At 44.6% G+C, this 21755-nt stretch overlaps 1 protein-coding gene across 14 annotated transcripts in view; it reads left to right on the forward strand.

Moving 5' to 3' along the window:
* The window catches only part of LOC106602442 (teneurin-3), a 393330-nt gene that overhangs the window by 305200 nt on the left and 66375 nt on the right, over nt 1-21755 (forward strand). For 7 of the 14 annotated variants that reach the window (XM_045716624.1, XM_045716618.1, XM_045716620.1 and 4 more), the window contains 5 exons: nt 7848-7874; nt 8881-8889; nt 10420-10566; nt 11765-11984; nt 18515-18634. In XM_045716624.1, coding sequence (XP_045572580.1) covers nt 7848-7874; nt 8881-8889; nt 10420-10566; nt 11765-11984; nt 18515-18634 — 523 coding nt within the window. The remainder of the gene's footprint in view (nt 1-7847; nt 7875-8880; nt 8890-10419; nt 10567-11764; nt 11985-18514; nt 18635-21755) is intronic. The other 7 variants (XM_045716621.1, XM_045716622.1, XM_045716630.1 and 4 more) reach the window with 2 other exon arrangements.

A 21755-nucleotide genomic window follows, 5' to 3' on the forward strand; every position in this document is an offset into this window, starting at 1 on the left:
GGTCGACAATTAAAGACCTTGTTACAAAGAAACACATGTTTTCACACACGTTTTCTCTCTCACACACACCAATCACACTCTCTCTTCTACCTCTGAAGCTGTCTGTCCATCCATGATTCCCCCAGCTCTCACACCACGGAGGACTCCAACCTGGGGGACTATATGGCTTTGAACAGCCAGCTGAAGTAGCATCTGATCCCAGTCTCCTCTTTCCTCTCTAACCTCTCCATCCCTCTCTTTACAAAGGCCTGGCTAACTCCCTCCCCATGGGGCGCTGCTGACCTTTAACCTCAATCAAAACACTGACATTTATTGTAGTTAAGGCAGTGTGGATAAGATGGATTGTGTGTGTCCTGTTCCAAGCTCTGCATCTTAACAAGAGGGTACAGAGCAGCGTTGTAAATACCTGGCGCGTTGCTGTTTAGCTTTTAAGCCAGGTGTGAAACAAATACTGAAACAGGCCAAAGTCTCCTCTATACAATGCAGAGATACGAGCCCTAAAGATAACTGACAAATCATGTTTGTTTCCCTCTCAACCCCTACATCATTAAACGGCCTTAATTGTTATCAAGCAAATCTTATTTTGTCGGCTGATTCCCTGATATTAAGTCAATTGCGGAGCAGAATGCATGTTCTTTCCTCACCCACACGCACACAGAACTCATGTTCTGTTCTGCCTCGATCTCTGACCGTCTTTATTAGGATCTGGTCCATTATTCAAACAAATAATCACATCAATTAGCCCGAGTTAGAGTTTAACATGGTGTCCCCCACTCATTTAGCGGTCGAGTTAGAGTTTAACATGGTGTCCCCCACTCATTTAGCGGTCGAGTTAGAGTTTAACATGGTGTCCCCCACTCATTTAGCGGTCGAGTTAGAGTTTAACATGGTGTCCCCCCACTCATTTAGCGGTCGAGTTAGAGTTTAACATGGTGTCCCCCACTCATTTAGCGGTCGAGTTAGAGTTTAACATGGTGTCCCCCCACTCATTTAGCGGTCGAGTTAGAGTTTAACATGGTGTCCCCCCACTCATTTAGCGGTCGAGTTAGAGTTTAACATGGTGTCCCCCACTCATTTAGCGGTCGAGTTAGAGTTTAACATGGTGTCCCCCCACTCATTTAGCGGTCGAGTTAGAGTTTAACATGGTGTCCCCCCACTCATTTAGCGGTCGAGTTAGAGTTTAACATGGTGTCCCCCCACTCATTTAGCGGTCGAGTTAGAGTTTAACATGGTGTCCCCCACTCATTTAGCGGTCGAGTTAGAGTTTAACATGGTGTCCCCCACTCATTTAGCGGTCGAGTTAGAGTTTAACATGGTGTCCCCCACTCATTTAGCGGTCGAGTTAGAGTTTAACATGGTGTCCCCCACTCATTTAGCGGTCGAGTTAGAGTTTAACATGGTGTCCCCCACTCATTTAGCGGTCGAGTTAGAGTTTAACATGGTGTCCCCCCACTCATTTAGCGGTCGAGTTAGAGTTTAACATGGTGTCCCCCACTCATTTAGCGGTCGAGTTAGAGTTTAACATGGTGTCCCCCCACTCATTTAGCGGTCGAGTTAGAGTTTAACATGGTGTCCCCCACTCATTTAGCGGTCGAGTTAGAGTTTAACATGGTGTCCCCCACTCATTTAGCAGTCGAGTTAGAGTTTAACATGGTGTCCCCCCACTCATTTAGCGGTCGAGTTAGAGTTTAACATGGTGTCCCCCCACTCATTTAGCGGTCGAGTTAGAGTTTAACATGGTGTCCCCCACTCATTTAGCGGTCGAGTTAGAGTTTAACATGGTGTCCCCCACTCATTTAGCGGTCGAGTTAGAGTTTAGCATGGTGTCCCCCACTCATTTAGCGGTCGAGTTAGAGTTTAACATGGTGTCCCCCCACTCATTTAGCGGTCGAATTACAGTTTAACATGGTGTCCCCCACTCATTTAGCGGTCGAGTTAGAGTTTAACATGGTGTCCCCCCACTCATTTAGCGGTCGAATTAGAGTTTAACATGGTGTCCCCCACTCATTTAGCGGTCGAGTTAGAGTTTAACATGGTGTCCCCCACTCATTTAGCGGTCGAGTTAGAGTTTAACATGGTGTCCCCCACTCATTTAGTGGTCGAGTTAGAGTTTAACATGGTGTCCCCCCACTCATTTAGCGGTCGAGTTAGAGTTTAACATGGTGTCCCCCCACTCATTTAGCGGTCGAGTTAGAGTTTAACATGGTGTCCCCCACTCATTTAGCGGTCGAGTTAGAGTTTAACATGGTGTCCCCCACTCATTTAGCGGTCGAGTTAGAGTTTAACATGGTGTCCCCCCACTCATTTAGCGGTCGAGTTAGCGTTAAGGTGCCCGCATACATGGTTGGGTTTGCTCCTAGCAGAACTCAGCAATATTAATGTTTGTCCCTCTTGAGATGCCGTACCAACAACATACCCAGTAAGACTTCCTCAAAATACTTCTAATTAATGTAAGATTAACCAAAAAATCTGTAATACATTTTGACGGTTTTGCAGAGGAGGTATAAGTCGCACAATTTTACATCTAAGACGTATGGTGCATTATTTCTCAAGTGGAAAAATTTGCATTAAGACTTTGACAACAAACATTTCATTGAAGAATCCATAGTTCCCACTCCTACTAGGAGTAGTACTGTTGACCAATCACCGACGAAGGGGCGTAGACTTCGGCTACTGAACTTCGACTTGCCTCTCAAGCAAAAATGTTGTGTGCGCGAACAGCCGGGAAAAAAACACCTGCCGAACACCAAAACGAACAAAAAGTCATGATTTTGTCATAATATATGAGTAAACTGTTTTGACTGGGAAGCATGCAACAGTCTTTAGCATGGTGTCCCCCAGCTGTGTGTTTTCAGGTTTCATGACACTCTCTGCACACACACATAAAAACGCGAGCGCACACACACACTGACACACTCTACTCATCATCATGGAGTTAATTTCTTCTGTGTCAATAATGTGTGTCTGATTATCTCTGGCCCTGTGGAGGGAGCACCGCTCGCTGCCTCATTCCCCTGAAAATAACACCTTTTGGCTCATTATTAGTCTTCAGACACTTTTTCTTAGCCTTCAAACACCAAAATACAAAGGCAGGATGCTCCTTGAAGTCATCCACTAGGAGTCCTAGTCTGAAACTGAAACCCTGCAGGGGTTGGCTGGGACGTGAGTCAGTTAGGAAGAGGGTTGGGCTCTGTCCGAAATGGCACACTATTCCCGATGTAGTGCGCTACTTTTGGCCAAAAGTAGTGCACTGTATAGGGAATAGTGTGCCATTTCGGATGCACCCATGGTATCACTCTGCACGTAGCGAGCGGTACACTTAAAAGTGCCACCTCTCTGTCCTTGAGATGTTCTCTCCTGTTTCAGAGTGGCGGGTCAGAGGTGGTGAGGCCCACCATGCGTCATTTGTGTCTGCTGAAGATAAAGGGGTATTTTTGTTGGGATTAGAAGTTAGCAAGGAGAATGACTTCCACCAAGGGGGAAGGGACGTCAACCAGATAGAACAGCAGAACATTAGCGTGGGACAGATCCCACTGCTGCCACCAATTGTCAATCACCCCGCTCTGACCCCCGGACAATCTCACCGCGTTGCCTTGTACACATTCACAGTACAACCCCTCCCCCCAAACCACATACCATATGTTCTTATCCAATCGCTTATACAAACACTCAAACAAAGAGTGTATAGTGTAATTTTCTCGGTGGAAGAATGGATATTAGAGGGTATTACTATACCCACTAGCTGTCTCGATATAACACCAGTTAGACAGTCTATTATATGCAGTGGAACTACAGTATAACAACATTAAGACTTATTTAGAGTTAGGAGGCAGTGGCGTTTACCTAGTCCTTCATTACTTTTCTGCTACAGACATCCCCCTCCCTTCCCCCATAGCAAACACTGAGTGAGAGAGGAGAAGAACACAGTAGTTATTAAGTCGTCTTCTTCTCTCCTCCGAGAACACGCGATCATGAATAATGATGAGTGAGAAAGTTACAGAGGGTCAAAGTTCATACACGCAAGACATGCTAACCTCCCGGTATTGGTAACAGTGAGAGGTTAGCGTGTCTTGAGGGTATGATCTTCTGGAACTTTCTCACTCATCGTTATTCACGATTGCATGTCTCATGATATATTCCACGTTGATTTAGAAGTGTTTAGAAACGTGATCTATTCTTATTTACAATAAAAGTGACTCCAAAATGACACAATATATTATTTACGATTAATTTCTATTGGGCACAAAATAATCTGAAACACATCCAAAACGAACTACAAATGCATCCAACAAGTTTGTAGAGTCACAAGCTTGATGTAGTCATTGCGTGCTAGGGGTGTCAATATTTTTGACCTCTACCTTTTTGAGAAAAAAAATTACTTGTTAAACTAAATATTTTTCTCTCAGCAATTGTATTAGCATAAAATAATCCCCCAATTTTTTTTGCATACAATATAGCTCACTATTTGACTGATTTATTTTATACAGTCATTATTGGCCATATTTATCGAGGGTGCCAATAATTTCAGACCCCACTCTATCTCTTTCTCTCTCTGTCATTGTCTGACACTATGTGGCTTGATGCATCTCCATTTTGAGTGGCTTTAAGGAAGTAGTCCACTGCTCAATATTACTTTTCCATACAAAACACAGTGATGATAGGTTGAGTAAATTGTCACTGTGTTGTGTGTGTGATTGAGATGGTAAAATAGTGTCCTTGATTTTACTCTAATGTTCCCGCTTGCAAAATGCAGCAAATGAATAGACGTCTCTGAGACGTGGAAGTGTCCTTGTTTAAAAGAAAACAACTTCAATTGGCTGAAATCATTTGTGCTTCCTTGGAAATGATGTCAAGTTTATGTAAGAGTTTGCTAAGGATTTTGCAGCAACAAACCGATACCAATGTCTTCCCTTGACGATTTGAGTTACAGTAAACAGACTGAATCATCTATGTGTTTGTATAACAATCATGTCCAATAACCAAGATTTTTATCAGTGTTCCAAAATACTCTTCTGCGGAGGATAGAAAAGTACATTTTTATGGACTTGCACAATGCTGCTCGTTCCTTCTGCAGACATTAGGTAATGTAAAGAGAGCAACAGGTTCTACTTCTTCTTCTGCTTCTTCTTCTACTGCTTCTTCTTCTACTACTTCTTCTGCTGCTTCTTCTTCTACTACTTCTTCTGCTGCTTCTTCTTCTACTACTTCTTCTGCTTCTTCTTCTACTACTTCTGCTGCTTCTTCTTCTACTACTTCTGCTGCTTCTTCTTCTACTACTTCTGCTGCTTCTTCTTCTTCTTATCATTATTATGGCTTCTGAATACCTCATCAGTAGGGTTGTCTCCTTTAGTCACACTGAATACGTGTCCCAAATCGCTCCTATAGGCCGTGGTCAAAAGTAGTGCACTGTGTAGGGAATAGGGTGCCATTAGAGACGGAGACTGATTTTAAAGTAATGTATGGAATATTGTTAAAATGTTGTTGCGAGTGTGTGTGTGTGTTCTGAGAAGTGCAGCTGGTGAACAGGCAGAGACTGAGTGTATTAGTTGGGAACCAGGAAACTGCAGACTTACTGCCCCAAGGTTTCTCCAGCAGTCCAGCTCCAGAACCCCATCCCAGGCTCCCTGTTCTCCCCCTCTGCCCTTCCTCTCCTGGGGCTGCACTGGTGGTCAGTCATCCCTCCCTCACATCTCTCCATCGCCCAGAATAGCACTGCAGAGCCAGCAATATCTCACCCAGCACCGCAACACGTGCCTTCACAGACACACATACTGTACACACATTCATGCACACACACACACGCACAATCTCTCTCCTTCAGACATTCAAACACACACACACACGCGCACGCACGCGCACACACACACACACACACACACACACACACACACACACACACACACACACACACACACTCCAACCAGCTGCAGTCTGTCTGTGTGTCTGGTTCTGCTTCTCCCCAGATGTCTGTTTGCCTCCAGGTCAGTGTAACGACTGATGGTTCTCCATTATCATCCAAGGCTGATGCTCGCTAGACAACACACACACACACACACACACACACACACATACTCCTCTCTCGCTCACAAGAAAAACAAACCATCTACTATTGATATTTTCACTGAAATGAGAGACCAAAATGATTGGTCTGGTGTCCCTCCCCACCTCAAGCTTCAGTTCCAGCTACTTGCTACTGTAGCATTCTTTGTAGTGATTTGTCTTTTAATACTCGACTGTCTGGCGGGAAGAAAAAAACTGTCCATGGTTAGCGTTTCATTAAACACACACACACAAAAACACAGCTATTTGTAAACTCAATTGTGTAGTTAAAACAGTGCAATTTTATTCACAAAAGGCCAAATTATTTCCTTAACTGTGTTCAATAGTTAATTAACCCTGCTACACTCGAGGCTCTACTTGGGAACTAGGAAGCCCATAATCCCCCTCTCAGTGTGTGTGTGTGTGTGTGTGTGTGTGTGTGTGTGTGTGTGTGTGTGTGTGTGTGTGTGTGTGTGTGTGTGTGTGTGTGTGTGTGTGTGTGTGTGTGTGTGTGTGTGTGTGTGTGTGTGTGTACTATAGACCAGGTAATGAGTGAGGCTCAATGGGTTCTGGAGCACTTTGGGCTATAGCATGATTAAAGTCTAAGAGGAGCCCTCCCTGTTTTTACGGCAGGCTCACCTGGAGCTGATGGGGTTGTTAAAGGCCCCCAAGTGCAGTAAACGTTACTTAAGATCATGTAAATCAATGTATACATGCCGGTAGCCCTCTACCACTGCTTCCCCCCTCTCTCTCTCTCACTCTCTCCCCCTCCCTCTCCCCCTTGCTCTTCCCCTCTCTCTCCTTCTACCCCTCTGCTCTCTCTCTCCGTCCCGCCTCATCTCTCTACCCTCCCCCTCATCCCCCTCTCCTCTCCTCCCTCCATCTCTCCATCTTTACCTCTGGGTGGTGATTGAATGGGTCTGGACGTTGTGATATATAATTGTTTCCAGATTAATTTCACTTTAATCAGCAGCCGCCGAGAGTTGGCCCAACAAATAATGAAGCATTGATGTCTATAAGGGGCTGATTAATTCTGCAGCTTGACCCATAGGCCCGCACTCACACACACACACACACACACACACAAACACACACACAGTCCTCCCTGTCCCCATGTGAGTGGAATATGATGGAAGTAAATGAGAAATCTTTAGTGCAATTAGCTGGTAAATTGCTGCCCCTTTGCTCAGGGTTCAGGGATGATTGCTGCTCTTTTCTTAACCCTGACGTTTCATTAGGAACCCTGGCGCTCCATTAGTTCTGTTAAGGGATCCTGTTCCACTCTGGGAAAAGGAGAGGAGGATCGCCGTTCTAGCGGCCACCTGAGCCGGTGTGTGTATGTGTGAGCTAGTGTGAGGTTACAGCAAGCGACATCTGAGATTGTGTAAGACATTTAGGGACTGGATGTTGGCGATATAAGACAACAGATTGACACGCACACGTATGTATGTATATGAAAAACATTTCTACATGCAACATTCATATGTTGATACGTCACAACAGGCTAAGTGTCTGATAAAGCATGTCATCTTTAATCCCCCCCGTCACAACACCTAGAGAAATCCTAGAGGTTTACATGTGAGGATGGTCACGGCCACACACACTCTGTGTCACATGGGATATCCATCACATTCAAACACACGTGTTGTGTGTGTGTGTTTTGTGTGTGTGCGAGTGTGTAAGGGTGCCTGTGCTCGTAAGTACACTACTAACTAACACTCTGGTAAATAGTCTGCCATGTTTCTTTTCTCCTCTCCTTAACCGCTCGCTCTCCTCTCTTTCTCTTTCTCCTTTTCTCTTTTTTCAAGCTCACAATCCGGATATTAGAGTCAAAGGTACTGTGGTCCCTCTTTCTTCTGCCCCCCACCCCCCCACCCCACCCCCCACCCATCGTGCTGTGTGGTACATGTGACCGGCCATAAGCTTCCCAGTAACCCTCTACTCTCTCTCTCTCTATCTTTTCATCTCTTTTTATCTCTGATTCATTGATTCATTGATTCATTGATTCAGTGATTCAGTCTTCTGTTGTCACTGTGACTATTTGTTTGTCATGTTTTCACGTCTTGGTACTGTGGGGGAAATCCAATATCATGTCCTCTCTTGGAGCATGGGAGGATGTTCAGTAACTACCAGGCATGGTAGAACTGGGACGGGTTTTAGCCCACATAACCCACCAACCACGGCTCTCGAACGCCCACGCGTTGGGCACCGGGCGAGGCCACAAGCGTTCCAGCGGTCCGATAGAATAACATTGAAATAACGTCATCTGAGCTCCAGTAGCTGACGAGGCATTTTTTTCTTAAAACGGGGGTGTTATCCCGGATGCTTTGCCTCAATGCTTTTTGTATACGTGTCAGTCTTTCCTTTTGTTTGCTTTTTTGCTTTCCCCGAATTGACAAACGTCCAAACAATGTGATTATACATTTATTTGTTAACAAATTGATGGTGTTTTACTATCACCATCAATGCCTTTTGTAGAGAACTAAGAACTGGAGCCCTTTAAGCTGAAGTGAAGATATGGACTACTTCTTTAACCCTTGACCCTCGACCTTCAAACAGAGCTATCTCCAGTGATCTCTATGTGTCAGTCTCTCTCGCTCTCTCGCGCTCTGTCTTCCCTTCTCTGTATCCCCCTGTCTTCCAACAGTATGTCCACGGAATCGTGCCTCCTCCCTTCCTCTCTCCTCTCCTCCTCTCCCCTCCTCTCTCTCGCTCTCTTTCCTTTTATGTGTTTGTCAGTCGGTCTGCAACCTCCTTCACAGAGACTGAAGTACTGAGTTTTTTTTGTTCATTTTTCTTTCCCAAATTTTTCTCCTTTTCCTTGGCCCCCCCTAATCGCAGGATTTAAAGGTAATTCATACAAAAGCCCCAGGGAGATTGTCATGAACAATCACTCTCCGCTCTCCTGTTTTTCCCTCTCTCTCTCTCTCTCTTTCTTTCTTTCTTTCTTTCTTTCTTTATCTCTTGTCTTGAAGCACGGCGTAAACGTGTCTTTGTACCAGTCCCTCACTGTTTTTTGTGGCCCTTTTTCTGGTTATCTCCATTCTTGTCTGTCTTAAAACCTGTTTCCAGCACACACACACACACACACACACACACACACACACACACACACACACACACACACACGCATACTGTACACTCAAACACGTACACACACACGTGTGCCATTTTGTTTGGAATTCCCAAAACTCAAACACGCACACCTACACACACACACACAACCTACTCACCACTGACCACCCTTCTAACATGGTTCTTCCGTTTTGTTGGAAAATCCTTGTTGGTCCTGTTTCCATGCATCCGCGGCCTGTATGACCTCCTGACTGTCTAGCCTAGTCGCTGGGCTGCTTTCACTTCCTCCTGGGCTTTGCTTCTATATTATTACAATTGTATTATTCTCTTGTTTATTATTATTCTGTGTAAAGGAATGTGACCTAGGCATAAAGTATAGTTGTGGAGGCAGGGACTCAAGCCAGAGCCCTCCCTATACTTTGTGTCCCTATTGTATTGTAGCTTCACATGGATGTGCCAATAGCTACTACTATCAAAAACTGAAGAAGGCAGAGGAAAATCGATTTAGGGCTTTCGTTTGGGTTCTTTAGATTTCTGATTCTGTTTGATTTGGGCTATTTTGGGACATTGTCATTATGAAATCTCCCTGAAATTAATGACACGTTTTATTTTGGCTTCTTCTTTTGTAGTGTATGGTGCATTTTGATTCCTTTTGCTCTCGACTCAATTTCCATTTCCAACATTTGTATTTCTGACATCCTCTCTTACTTGACTTAATTAAGGCAAAATTCATATTTTCTTTCCAATTCTTCAACGGTTAACAAGGTTAACGAATGGTTCTTCACGAGGCTTCTATCGTTCATGTGAAATTACAGCATCTGTGCATTTCACAGGCCTGTCTAACTGTCTGATGTCACACTGTCTGTTATGTTAAGTTCCCCAGAAACCTTTTCATTTTGGTTGGTTATCTACCTATTAATCTAAATCGGTTAATGTTGATTGTTCATTTGTTTGTTCTCATCGAAAAACTGAGAGGGGTGATCTCCTCGAAAAAGGAGGACACAGTCACACGTGTGTTCACACACACACACACACACACGATGTTGAATCACAGAGTAGCACCTACATACAGACACACACCACAATGTTGATATGAGATACACAAGTGCACTCACACACACTCCCTCCCTTATTCTCACCTATACATGCACACACGCACACGCACACGCACACACACACACACACACACACACACACACACACACACACACCCTCGGCCACACACACTCCCCCCTTCCCCATACACACATAACCCTCCTATGTGTGTGAGTGTCTGTTAACTCTCCATACTCTGGTCTGCTACAGAGGGCTGCCCAGGCCTGTGTAACAACAACGGCCGCTGTACCCTGGACCAGAACGGATGGCACTGCGTCTGCCAGTCCGGGTGGCGTGGGGCGGGATGCGACGTTGCCATGGAGACCCTCTGCACCGACGGCAAGGATAACGAAGGAGGTGAGACATGTAGAAAACTTTCTTGTCCATTACGTTTTCACAAAATGGACATTTGTCTTTGGCTCTGGGTTACGTTACGTTATATGCCAGACATTTTCATTAGAAGTCACTTCCAGTACAGGGAGTTCATACATCTGAACTGTGCGCATTGTGTGTGATCCTTGCTGGGATTGAACCCACAACCACATTATATGTGGATCTCTGCACTCTGTAAAGCTCCGACTGAAGAAGGCGGTGGCGTCACCACTATAGAGGCCTGTTAAATAAAGAGATAAAAGAAGGAACAAGTCACGTCCTGATTAGTTTTGGAAGAGGGGGATGAGGGAGGGGTGGGGGAGGGACAAGGTACGGGTGCGTCAATTCCCCCCCCCCCCACGCCCAGTGGCGACTGGTCGCCAGATGTACGCCGAGCTTTTAATAACCTAACAAAGGCGAATGGCAGCCTTTCATGAGCTCCACGTCCTACCTCCCTCCTTTCTTCCACCGCTCTTTTCCCTCTCCTCCTCTCCCCCTTTCCTGTGGACGTCACCTGTGGGAGACGGAGCAAATCTCATTCCCACACAAAGGCCTTGGAAAACAGCAGGCAGGCAGGCTGTTGAAGTAGCAGAGAGAAGTCTTTCTCCTTCTTTATTTCTCTCTCTTTCGCTCTATCCCTCTACACTTTCTTTCCTTCTTTCTCACTCACTCACTCTCTTACTTTCTATCGCACTCTTTTTTTCTCTTCCATTCTATTTCTCTCTGTCTAGCTCTCTCTCGCTCTCTCTCGCTCTCTCTCGCTCTCTCTCCCTCCTTCCCTCACGAACCTACCTAACGGTGAGACTCCAACAGCATATTTAACCTACAGTTATCCCATCCAAGGCAGCAGTCAGGATGGAGGAACCAGGCAGTTTATCACCACAGCCAGGGGTTAGAGGTCGACTAATAACTTTGAACAACTGGGCCTGCTATTCGCTCTCACAGGAACACAGCCAATCACATTCTGAAAGCGCAACCGAATACAGCCAATTATAACAACACATACCTTTGCCCACCTGACAAAAAGAGCCACTGGAGGTAGATTTGTTTTTAACTTGGTTAAAAGTATTTTGTTAGTGAATTCACTGTATATGGTTCCTTTAGAGTTATCAGAGAGAATCTGATCTGGATCCCATTCCTTACTCCTCTTGTTTGCCTCTTCATAACGCTCTATCTCTCTCAGACGGCCTGGCTGACTGTATGGACCCAGACTGTTGCCTCCAGACATCCTGTCAGACGCAGCCGTACTGCCGCGGCTCCCCGGACCCCTCTGAGATCATCAGTCAGAGCCCGTCCAGCCTGATGCCCCAGCATGCCGCACGCTCCTTCTACCAACGCATCCGCTTCCTGGTTGGACCAGAGGGCAGCCACGTCATCACCGGGGACAACCCCTTCAACAAGAGGTGAGCATTCTCATTTCACCTTTATTTGAACAGGTGTGTGTGTGTGTGTGTGTGTGTGTGTGTGTGTGTGTGTGTGTGTGTGTGTGTGTGTGTGTGTGTGTGTGTGTGTGTGTGTGTGTGTGTGTGTGTGTGTGTGTGTGGAGAGAGCTGTGGCGGTCATGACATTTTGTCAGACGGTTATTGTCATGCAAAAGACTGATTTTGTAGTATGAAGAATATAATCGTTTTTTGCCCATTCAAGTGTGAATATGAAATATGACTCTATTGAGCGTAAAAGTGATCATTTAAAAGAGGTCCTATACACTAGATTTAGAGTTATTTGTCAACTTCAGTTGTGATGATACAAACAAAAATGTCTTAGAAATCAAAACATATATGGGCTGCATAGTGTGATATTAGGCTACTAATGATTTGAGAAAGTCGCAAAAAAGCTTGTGCTCTGTTCCTTGCCTCAGGCTGCACACGCTGCTCTCTCATCAAGTGATCATATTTTCACCCCTCAGACTATTCTTAATTGAATCTTGTCTTTACTAATATGTGAAATTAGTTTCAATTTAAAATGGCCCATTATCAAATGTGCAGGAACAGAGGCAGGGGGAAAAATACATTGAGGCCGCTTTCCTGACGGTTAGTTCCTTCAGCCATGCTACTCCGGTTATTTCACATGCATCAACAACTGTTGGAGGAGTATGCAGCCTCTTGCTGCGCGACAAGTGATATTTCCGCAAAATCTCTGTATGCCATGGGATCTCCAACCCTGTTCCTGCAGCTACCCCGTGCTTAATTTGGGAAACCAAGTGAAATCTGTTTGGGAACATCGATAGTAACATGTTTTCACAACAAAACATATTTCATTCCTTACTTTAGTTGTGTTTTAAGAAAAAAAAATGCCTAGTCAGCTACTGGAGCTTAGATGACGTTATTTCAATGTTATTCTATCAGACCGCTGGAACGCTTGTTGCTCTGAGAAAGGAATTAAGGTGAGAGGAGGACATGGAAATGCATGGTTCTGTAGCTAAAGGTAATGTGTCTATTAATTATGAAAATATAAAAAATGGCCAATTACTAGGCTATTCAAAATCAAATACAAATTCACTATAATTGTAGGCTTAACTGTAAGCTGCACGGAAACAATCAGTGAACCAACAGCATCGCCTAGGGCTATACGTTCTCTCCCAGACTCATGGATATAAAGTTTGGAGCGTAGCATAAAGTAACCAGTCCATCCAGTATGCATAATAATACAGTCCACACTCAAAGGTGATTAGTAGAATTTGTTTCATTTTGGAGTATAGGCTAGACCAATTATGTACCAAAGACATCTTAAATCAGTTTTGTTTTGTGTTTTTCTGCCATGCGTAATATGCAGTAGGCTATGTATTGTATAACAGCACAAGGGCTTGGGCTCATCGGCCTATGCATATACATAAGCTCGAATATATGCGTATGGGCGTTTTGAATGAATCATCACCTTAGAAAGCGCTGTCCATTTCATTGTGTTAGGCTCTGAAACACCATCCACAACGACCACAGTTTTCCACTCAGTTTCAACCTGCTGTTGAACTTCTGAGTTATAAAAACACTATACAGTTTTTATGATAAGTGTTAGATGTGATTTTCGATTGCGTTTGGTTTGAGGGACAATAGAGCTCTGAGTACCAGGCCATTAGCGACCTGATGGTCGTTAGCGAGTTGGGTACTACCAACGCATGTCCAGAGTGCAAGACCATACCATGGCCCTTGGTGTGTGTGTGTGTGTGTGTGTGTGTGTGTGTGTGTGTGTGTGTGTGTGTGTGTGTGTGTGTGTGTGTGTGTGTGTGTGTGTGTGTGTGTGTGTGTGTGTGTGTGTGTGTGTGTGTGTGTGTGTGTGTGTGTGTGTGGTTGCCTTGGTGACAACCAGCCAGGTGGATACAGTGGTCTATAACAATGTTGTCTATAACCGTGAAAGTTTGCTTCTCCATACTGGACAACGACATGAGTCATATACCATGACCAGCTTCCGTTATGGTCATTCCCAAAGGTCTTATGACTGTTTAACCTTGAACGTTGCTTTAATTCAGGCCAGAGTGCCGTGCACGTTTGTGATTATTCACAATCACAGTTGATCTAGAACCAAATAGATTTCAATAAGAGCAGGACTAACCAGCCGGTAGAGATTAGCTTGTATTTAGAAAGCAAACTTAATTTCCACACAGCGATAACAGAGTTAAATAGAGATGTTAAACACGGTGCTCACTGGAGAGAACAGAACAGTCTGATCATCTGATAAAGCAGGAAGAAGTGTGGAGAAATGGGAGGACGGAACAAACAAATAAGGAGAGAGGGAGAGGTGGACAAAGAAAGATGAGCGAGAGATGGAGATGGAGGAAGACAGAGAGATGGAGGGAGAGGGAGATGGAAAAGGAAATGGAGAAAGACAGAGACATGGAGAGCGATAGAGAGACAGAGAGAGAGACAGAAATATGGAGTGAGAAAGAGAGAGGGATGGAGAGCGAAAGAAAGATAGATATATGGAGATAAAGGGAGAGAGTCAAGTTCACATCTGTCCCGTGTTAGACCCACCGATCCGGGGGCTTTGTTTAGCCAGTAGTGCTAACACAGAGCATGTGCCTGAACATTTCCTTTAGCCTCTGCCAGCCAGCCATCCATCCAACACACACACACACACACACACACACACACACACACACACACACACACACACACACACACACACACACACACACACACACAGGATCCATAGTAATCCCCAACCAAACAACAGCTCCTCAGCATCAACATGTGAACAAACAAGGCTCTCGTAGACCCGCTCTGCTTCTCCTCCTCCTCATCCATCTCTTCTTCTCCTCCTCCGTCTGGGTGTATTGACATGCCATTCTCCGTCAACAGAGATAGAGAGCTCGTCGTTTAGTAGGAAATGACATTCGAGCGAGAGACTGGAATGGAGATATTATTCAGGGTGGCAATTCATTCAAAAGAGACATACTCAAAAATGAAGTACAGATGTAGGATCTTAATTTGAGCCAGTTTGATACAGCAGGAAAACAATCCGGCATCAACAGGAAATGTGAATATACAAATAATGGACATTTTTGTAGGGGGAATTGCAAACTTCAGAAGCCTTTTTAAACCTCAAATACACCACAAGTTCTACATTCCCTGCATTGCTGTAACATTCTCCTGCAACATGGTGATCAAATTAAGACCCTACATCTGTAGTCTGTGATTTTTTTGCATTGCCGCGCAGAGCAGACATCCTGTAAGTTACTGTCTGCAGCACAAGAAGGACAGGAAAGAGCAAAAACCTGTTTACACCTACATTATTATTGACTTCTCCAAACCTCCAATTGAAATAGTCTCACTGCTTTAAGAGCAGGCACTACCAATGCTTTCTGACAAGGTTATTGGATAAGAACACCTCGGACGCCAGTGTGTCTCTCAACTTCCTACACTAAAGCGTTATTTTCCTTTGTCTGCCATAATAGTTGAACAATACAATGGCAGAACATTTTCATTTCAGCCAGTGGAGTTTGTTTAAATGCAATCCTTTGGCTCCCTTATACAGCTTATAGTTACTGGGAATAAGGAGTCTGAATACACTGTTAAGTATGTTATTATTCCTCTTCATGGATCGTGACGGGCCAAATTAGGCATGTGGCCACGAACGCTTCACTACGTTATGTGGTGGCTCACACACACACACACACACACACACACACACACACAGCTGAATTTAGATAAGACGGCTTCTTTGCCACGCTTCAGCAAACTCCAGACGAGGGAGACGAGCGATGGAGCTTAAAGCTGCAGTATATTAAGCAGGAAGACCGACACCATCCTCTCTCTTGTTTTAGGTGTCTCCCTCAGTGTTTTTATATTGCACCCAGATTCCAAGCGGAGTAACGCTCGGGACTAGTTGGTCTTGGCTCTGTCGACTCCCCTTATGGCCCTGTTTTGTGTAGTGATGTTGTGGTCTCGTGGTCAAGGGCCCGGTTAATTGGTCCACTGACTAGGGTTAGCAGGGTTGAGGGTTCAAATCCCAGGTGCCGGGCCACAGCTGTGGAGCCCCAACCTGAATGACTTTGGTGAGAGGCCAGCTGGGAGGCTAGAGACTAATCTGTCTGATAAGAACTACATGGGGACATCCTGGACTGGACTGTGGTGTCCAGCCTAGTGTTTTAAAAACTCAGGGTAAAAGACAACATCCTCAATTCTGAATGAATTAAAACCTTTATTGCCAGGAAATGAATTTCATACAGCAGACATGGACGTAACAGTCAGTGCCAGTACAACATGTACAAATATAATTTGGAGAAAAATGAATACTTTGTATTTTACAGAGGTGACAGTGACACTGATGTTTTTGGTGACGACACTGAGACATTCTAACTCCAAGGCACATTCCTTGATATGCAACCATTTAAAAAAAGGAAATACCACCTGTCAGTTACTGAGGCGCTGCCTGTTGCCCGCAGCAACCATTGTCATGCTTATTATGAGAGAGACAGAGAGAGAGATGTGTGCCAGTGGGAGGGGAAAGGTTAAGGGTTAACTAAAGGTTTCATTCCGTCATGCATCAGAGTAATGCTAATACCAGAGTAATGATAATACCCGAGTAATGATAATACCCGAGTAATGATAATACCCGAGTAATGCTAATACCCGAGTAATGCTAATACCTGAGTAATGCTAATACCAGAGTAATGCTAATACCAGAGTAATCATAATACCTGAGTAATGCTAATACCAGAGTAATGATAATACCTGAGTAATGATAATACCAGAGTAATGATAATACCTGAGTAATGCTAATACCAGAGTAATGATAATACCTGAGTAATGATAATACCTGAGTAATGATAATACCCGAGTAATGATAATACCTGAGTAATGCTAATACCAGAGTAATGATAATACCAGAGTAATGATAATACCAGAGTAATGATAATACCAGAGTAATGATAATACCAGAGTAATGATACTACCAGACTAATGATGATACCAGACTAATGATGATACCAGACTAATGATGATACCAGAGTAATGATAGTACCAGAGCAATGATAGTACCAGAGCAATGATAGTACCAGAGCAATGATAGTGCCAGCGTAATGATAATACCCGAGTAATGATAGTACCAGCGTAATGATAGTACCAGCGTAATGATAGTACCAGCGTAATGATAATACCAGCGTAATGATAGTACCAGCGTAATGATAGTACCAGCGTAATGATAGTACCAGCGCAATGATAGTACCAGAGTAATGATAGTACCAGAGTAATGATAGTACCAGCGTAATGATAATACCCGAGTAATGATAGTACCAGAGCAATGATAGTAACAGCGTAATGATAGTAACAGCGTAATGATAGTAACAGAGCAATGATAGTACCAGAGCAATGATAGTACCAGAGCAATGATAGTACCAGAGCAATGATAGTACCAGCGTAATGATAGTAACAGCGTAATGATAGTACCAGCGTAATGATAGTACCAGCGTAATGATAGTACCAGCGTAACGATAGTACCAGCGTAATGATAGTACCAGCGTAATGATAGTACCAGAGCAATGATAATACCTTGCAGCGTCTATTGAACATGCTCTTAGAAACACTCAGACACCGATCAGTGACAATTGGGTATGAGTGTGTCCCAACTGGCACCCTATTCCCTATATAGTGAACCACTTTTGGTCAAAAGTAGTGCACAATATAGGGAATAGGGTGCCATTTGGGAGACAGCCATTGTTTTACAGTGACAGACACTCAGACAACCTCCCTAAGCAAATGGAAGGCATAAATTACAGCTACATTATGCAACCCCCCCCCAACACACACACACACACACACACACACACACAGGTATTAATGAAGCGAGGACGCTGGGTAATTTATGGCATATTTACACTATAGAAGGGGAAGAGGGTTGGGACATAAACTGTACTGTCTGGCATCCTCTCAGACTGTTGTAAAGGATTGTGCTGGGGGGGGAAAGTTGTGTGTGTGTGTGTGTGTGTGTGTGTGTCTCTCTTTCTCTCTACAGGGTGATTCAATGCCCCGCTACTGATTAGCACTCAGTGAAAGCTGTAATGACCTGGGAAGGAGAGCTATAAGTAAATCTAGCTACCCTCCCCCGCACACACACACACACACACACACACACACACACACACACACAGTAGCTATCTCCACAGGACCAGAGCCATTGATTATAAACTAATCTAAATGGTCCAACGCGAGCCAGGGGGCTGTGTGTGTCTGGATCACGTGTGATATTGTGTGTGCGTAGTGGTGACCAGAGAAGAGGGAATTGGTTATTTGACTGAGTCCAAGATTTGCACGTAGTACTGTACCGTCATACTGTGGTGTTTATGAATGTGCTGTGAAAGTTGTCGGTGTCATTTCCTGTCAGTCCTCTAGTGTGATGTGTATCTCAGGATATCTCTGTCTGTCTCCGCGGCGTCTCAAAGCTGCAGTGTACAAAATAACAACGTCTCTAAGGACATCATCTCTGTGTTGTTTCTCCCCAGCCTGGTGTCCATCATCAGAGGCCAAGTCCTGACGGCAGACGGGACCCCCCTCATAGGAGTCAATGTTACCTTCGTCCACTACCCCGACCACGGATACACCATCACACGCAAGGACGGCATGTAGGTCCACACACACACACACACACACACACCACGGACTTTGGTCTTCCTCACCACTGACACCTCATACAGTATTTGATTTATGTTGTGTTTTCAGGAGTGGCTGATTGAATCATCATGAGCTTGTCTGTGTGTGTATATGCGTGAATGTTTTTCTGTGCATCGGTGAGTATGTGAGAGAGAGAAAAGCGAGAGAAACCGCAACGTGCTTCTTCTCCCGTCCCTCTACGACTCTGTCTCACAGATCTCCCAAAATCGTCTCTCTCATGCAAATGTAAATCTCAGCAGCTTCCCCCCAATGAAAAAACACACACTCTCTCACACACACAACCCCCCCCCCCGACCCCAATGAAAACCCTGCGCCATTTAAATGTGAACTGGAGGGCTGTTTAAAATGCATTGGTTATACAAGGGCAGAATCAATTAGCCTGCGTCATTCTAGCGCAGCACACACACACACACACCTCCACTACACCCTGCCCCCCACTCCCAGTGCTCCGGTGTTATTACAGCGAGTGTTCCTGCAAACCTCCTCGACGCCAACCAGGAAATAGGAAACGCAGGCCGAGTCTCAAATAGCACCCTATTATTCTCTATATAGTGCACTCCTTACTTCTCATAGGCCTCTGGTCAAAAGTAGAGCACTAAATAGGGAATAGGATGCCATTTGGGACAGAGGCGCAATCACTCCCAGACCCCAGCCCCATCAGTGCCTTTTATTACACCACCCGTGCCCAATTAGATTGTAAAGCAGGGGTGTTAAGGGCAAAAGTGATATTTGGTGCTCCCTGCCTCATTGAGAGGAGGCTCTGTGTGATTGCTGGGAGTGTAATAGGTTGAATCTCTAGGGCGAGGCTAAGCTGCTAGATTGCAATAGGTGTGTGATGGCGACCGTGGGGCAAATTGAATACATGATGTTGCACGATGTTCCACACTGCAGGTTACGATGTATCCAGCCACTATGTCATGCCCCTGTTACTATAGACTAAATCAAATGGAATCATTTATGTTGTTGTCATAGGCTGAGTATACTGCCATGCCACTGCTAAAATAGACTGAATATACTGCCATGCTCTCTGATAAAATAGGCTGAGTATACTGCCATGCCACTGATAAAATAGACTGAATATACTGCCATGCTCTCTGATAAAATAGACTGAATATACTGCCATGCCACTGATAAAATAGACTGAATATATTGCCATGCTCTCTGCTAAAATAGACTGAATATACTGCCATGCCACTGCTAAAATAGACTGAATATACTGCCAAGCCACTGATAAAATGGACTGAATATACTGCCAAGCCACTGATAAAATAGACTGAATATACTGCCAAGCCACTGATAAAATAGACTGAATATATTGCCATGCCACTGCTAAAATAGACTGAATATACTGCCATGCCACTGATAAAATAACCTGAATATACTGCCATGCCACTGATAAAATAACCTGAATATACTGCCATGCCACTGCTAAAATAACCTGAAAATACTGCCATGCCACTGATAAAATAACCTGAATATACTGCCATGCCACTGCTAAAATAGACAATCAAAGCTCTTAGAGTCTTACCCAGAAAGATGGCAGGTAGCCTAGTGTTTAGAGCATTGGGCCAGTAACTGAAAGGTTGGTGGATCAAATCCCCGACCTGCCAAGGTCAAAATCTGTCGTTCTGCCCCTGAACAAGGCAGTTAACCCACTGTTCCTAGGCTGTCATTTTAATAAGAATTTGTTCTTAACTGACTTGCCTAGTTAAATAAAGGTGAAATTAAAAATGTAAAAAATAAATTAATAGTCAAACATTGGCAGTAGAATGGCCTTACTGAAGAGCTCAGTGACTTTCAACGTGGCACTGTCGTAGGATGACACCTTTCCAATTTCTGCCCTGCTAAAGCTGCTCCGGTCAACTGTAGGTGTTGTTATTGTGACGTGGAAATGTCTAGGAGCAACACCAGCTCAGCCGCGAAGTGGTAGGCCACACAAGCTCACAGAATGGAACCGCTGAAGTGCGTAGAGCATAAAAATCCAAACTGCCTCTGGAAGCAACGTCAGCACAAGAACTGTTCGTTGGGAGCTTCCTAAAATGGGTTTCCATGGCTGAGCAGCCACACACAAGCCTAAGATCATCTTGCGAAATACCAAGCGTCGGCTGGAGGGGTGTAAAGCTCACCGCCATTGGACTCTGGAGCAGTGGAAACTTGTTCTCTGAAGTGATGAATCAAGCTTCACCATCTGGCAGTCCGACGGATTAATCTGTGTTTGGCGGATTCCAGGAGAATGCTACCTGCCCGAATGCATAGAGCCAACTGTAACGTTTGGTGGAGGAGGAATAATGGTCTGGGGCTGTTTTTCATGGTTCAGGCTAGGCCTCTTAGTTCCAGTGAAGGGAAATCTTAATGCTACAGCATACAATGACATTTTATCTAGACGATGCTGTGCTTCCAACTTGGGGGAAGGCCCTTTCCTGTTTCATCATGACAATGCCCCTGTGCACAAAGTGAGGTCCGTACAGAAATGGTTTGTCGAGATCTGTGTGGAAGAACTTGACTGGCCTGCACAGAGCCCTGACCTTAACTCCATCGAACACCTTTGGGATGAATTGGAACCCCAACTGCGAGCCAGGCCTAATCACCCAACATCAGTACCCGACCTCACTAATCCATTCCGCTCTTGTGGCTGAATGGAGGAAGCAAGTCCCCGCAGCAATGTTCCAACATCTAATGGAAAGCCTTCCCAGAAGAGTGGAGGTTGTTATAGCAGCAAAGGGGGGGGACCATATTAATGCCCATGATTTTGGAATGAGACGTTTGATAAGAAGGTGTCTACATACTTTTGGCCATGTAAATAGTGTAAATAACAATATATCTGGTCATAACAGATTGAATGCTGGTGTCACTGCTTGTCTGTGCTTGCATGAGTGTGTTCTTTTATCTATGCATTTTCTGTATGTGTTGTGTGTGTGTCTTCACACTTCACCCCGCCAGCCCCCTCCAGACACAGAATATAGGACAGGACTTAGGGGATCTTCTCTCTCTTCCACTCGGATGGTTCTCCCTATAGGCCTGCTACATGTTAAAAGACAAAGTTAGCTAGCCAAACGGAGCTCTCTCTCACCA

The sequence above is a fragment of the Salmo salar genome, chromosome ssa04, assembly GCF_905237065.1.
Source record: "Salmo salar chromosome ssa04, Ssal_v3.1, whole genome shotgun sequence".
Lineage (NCBI taxonomy): Eukaryota > Metazoa > Chordata > Actinopteri > Salmoniformes > Salmonidae > Salmo > Salmo salar.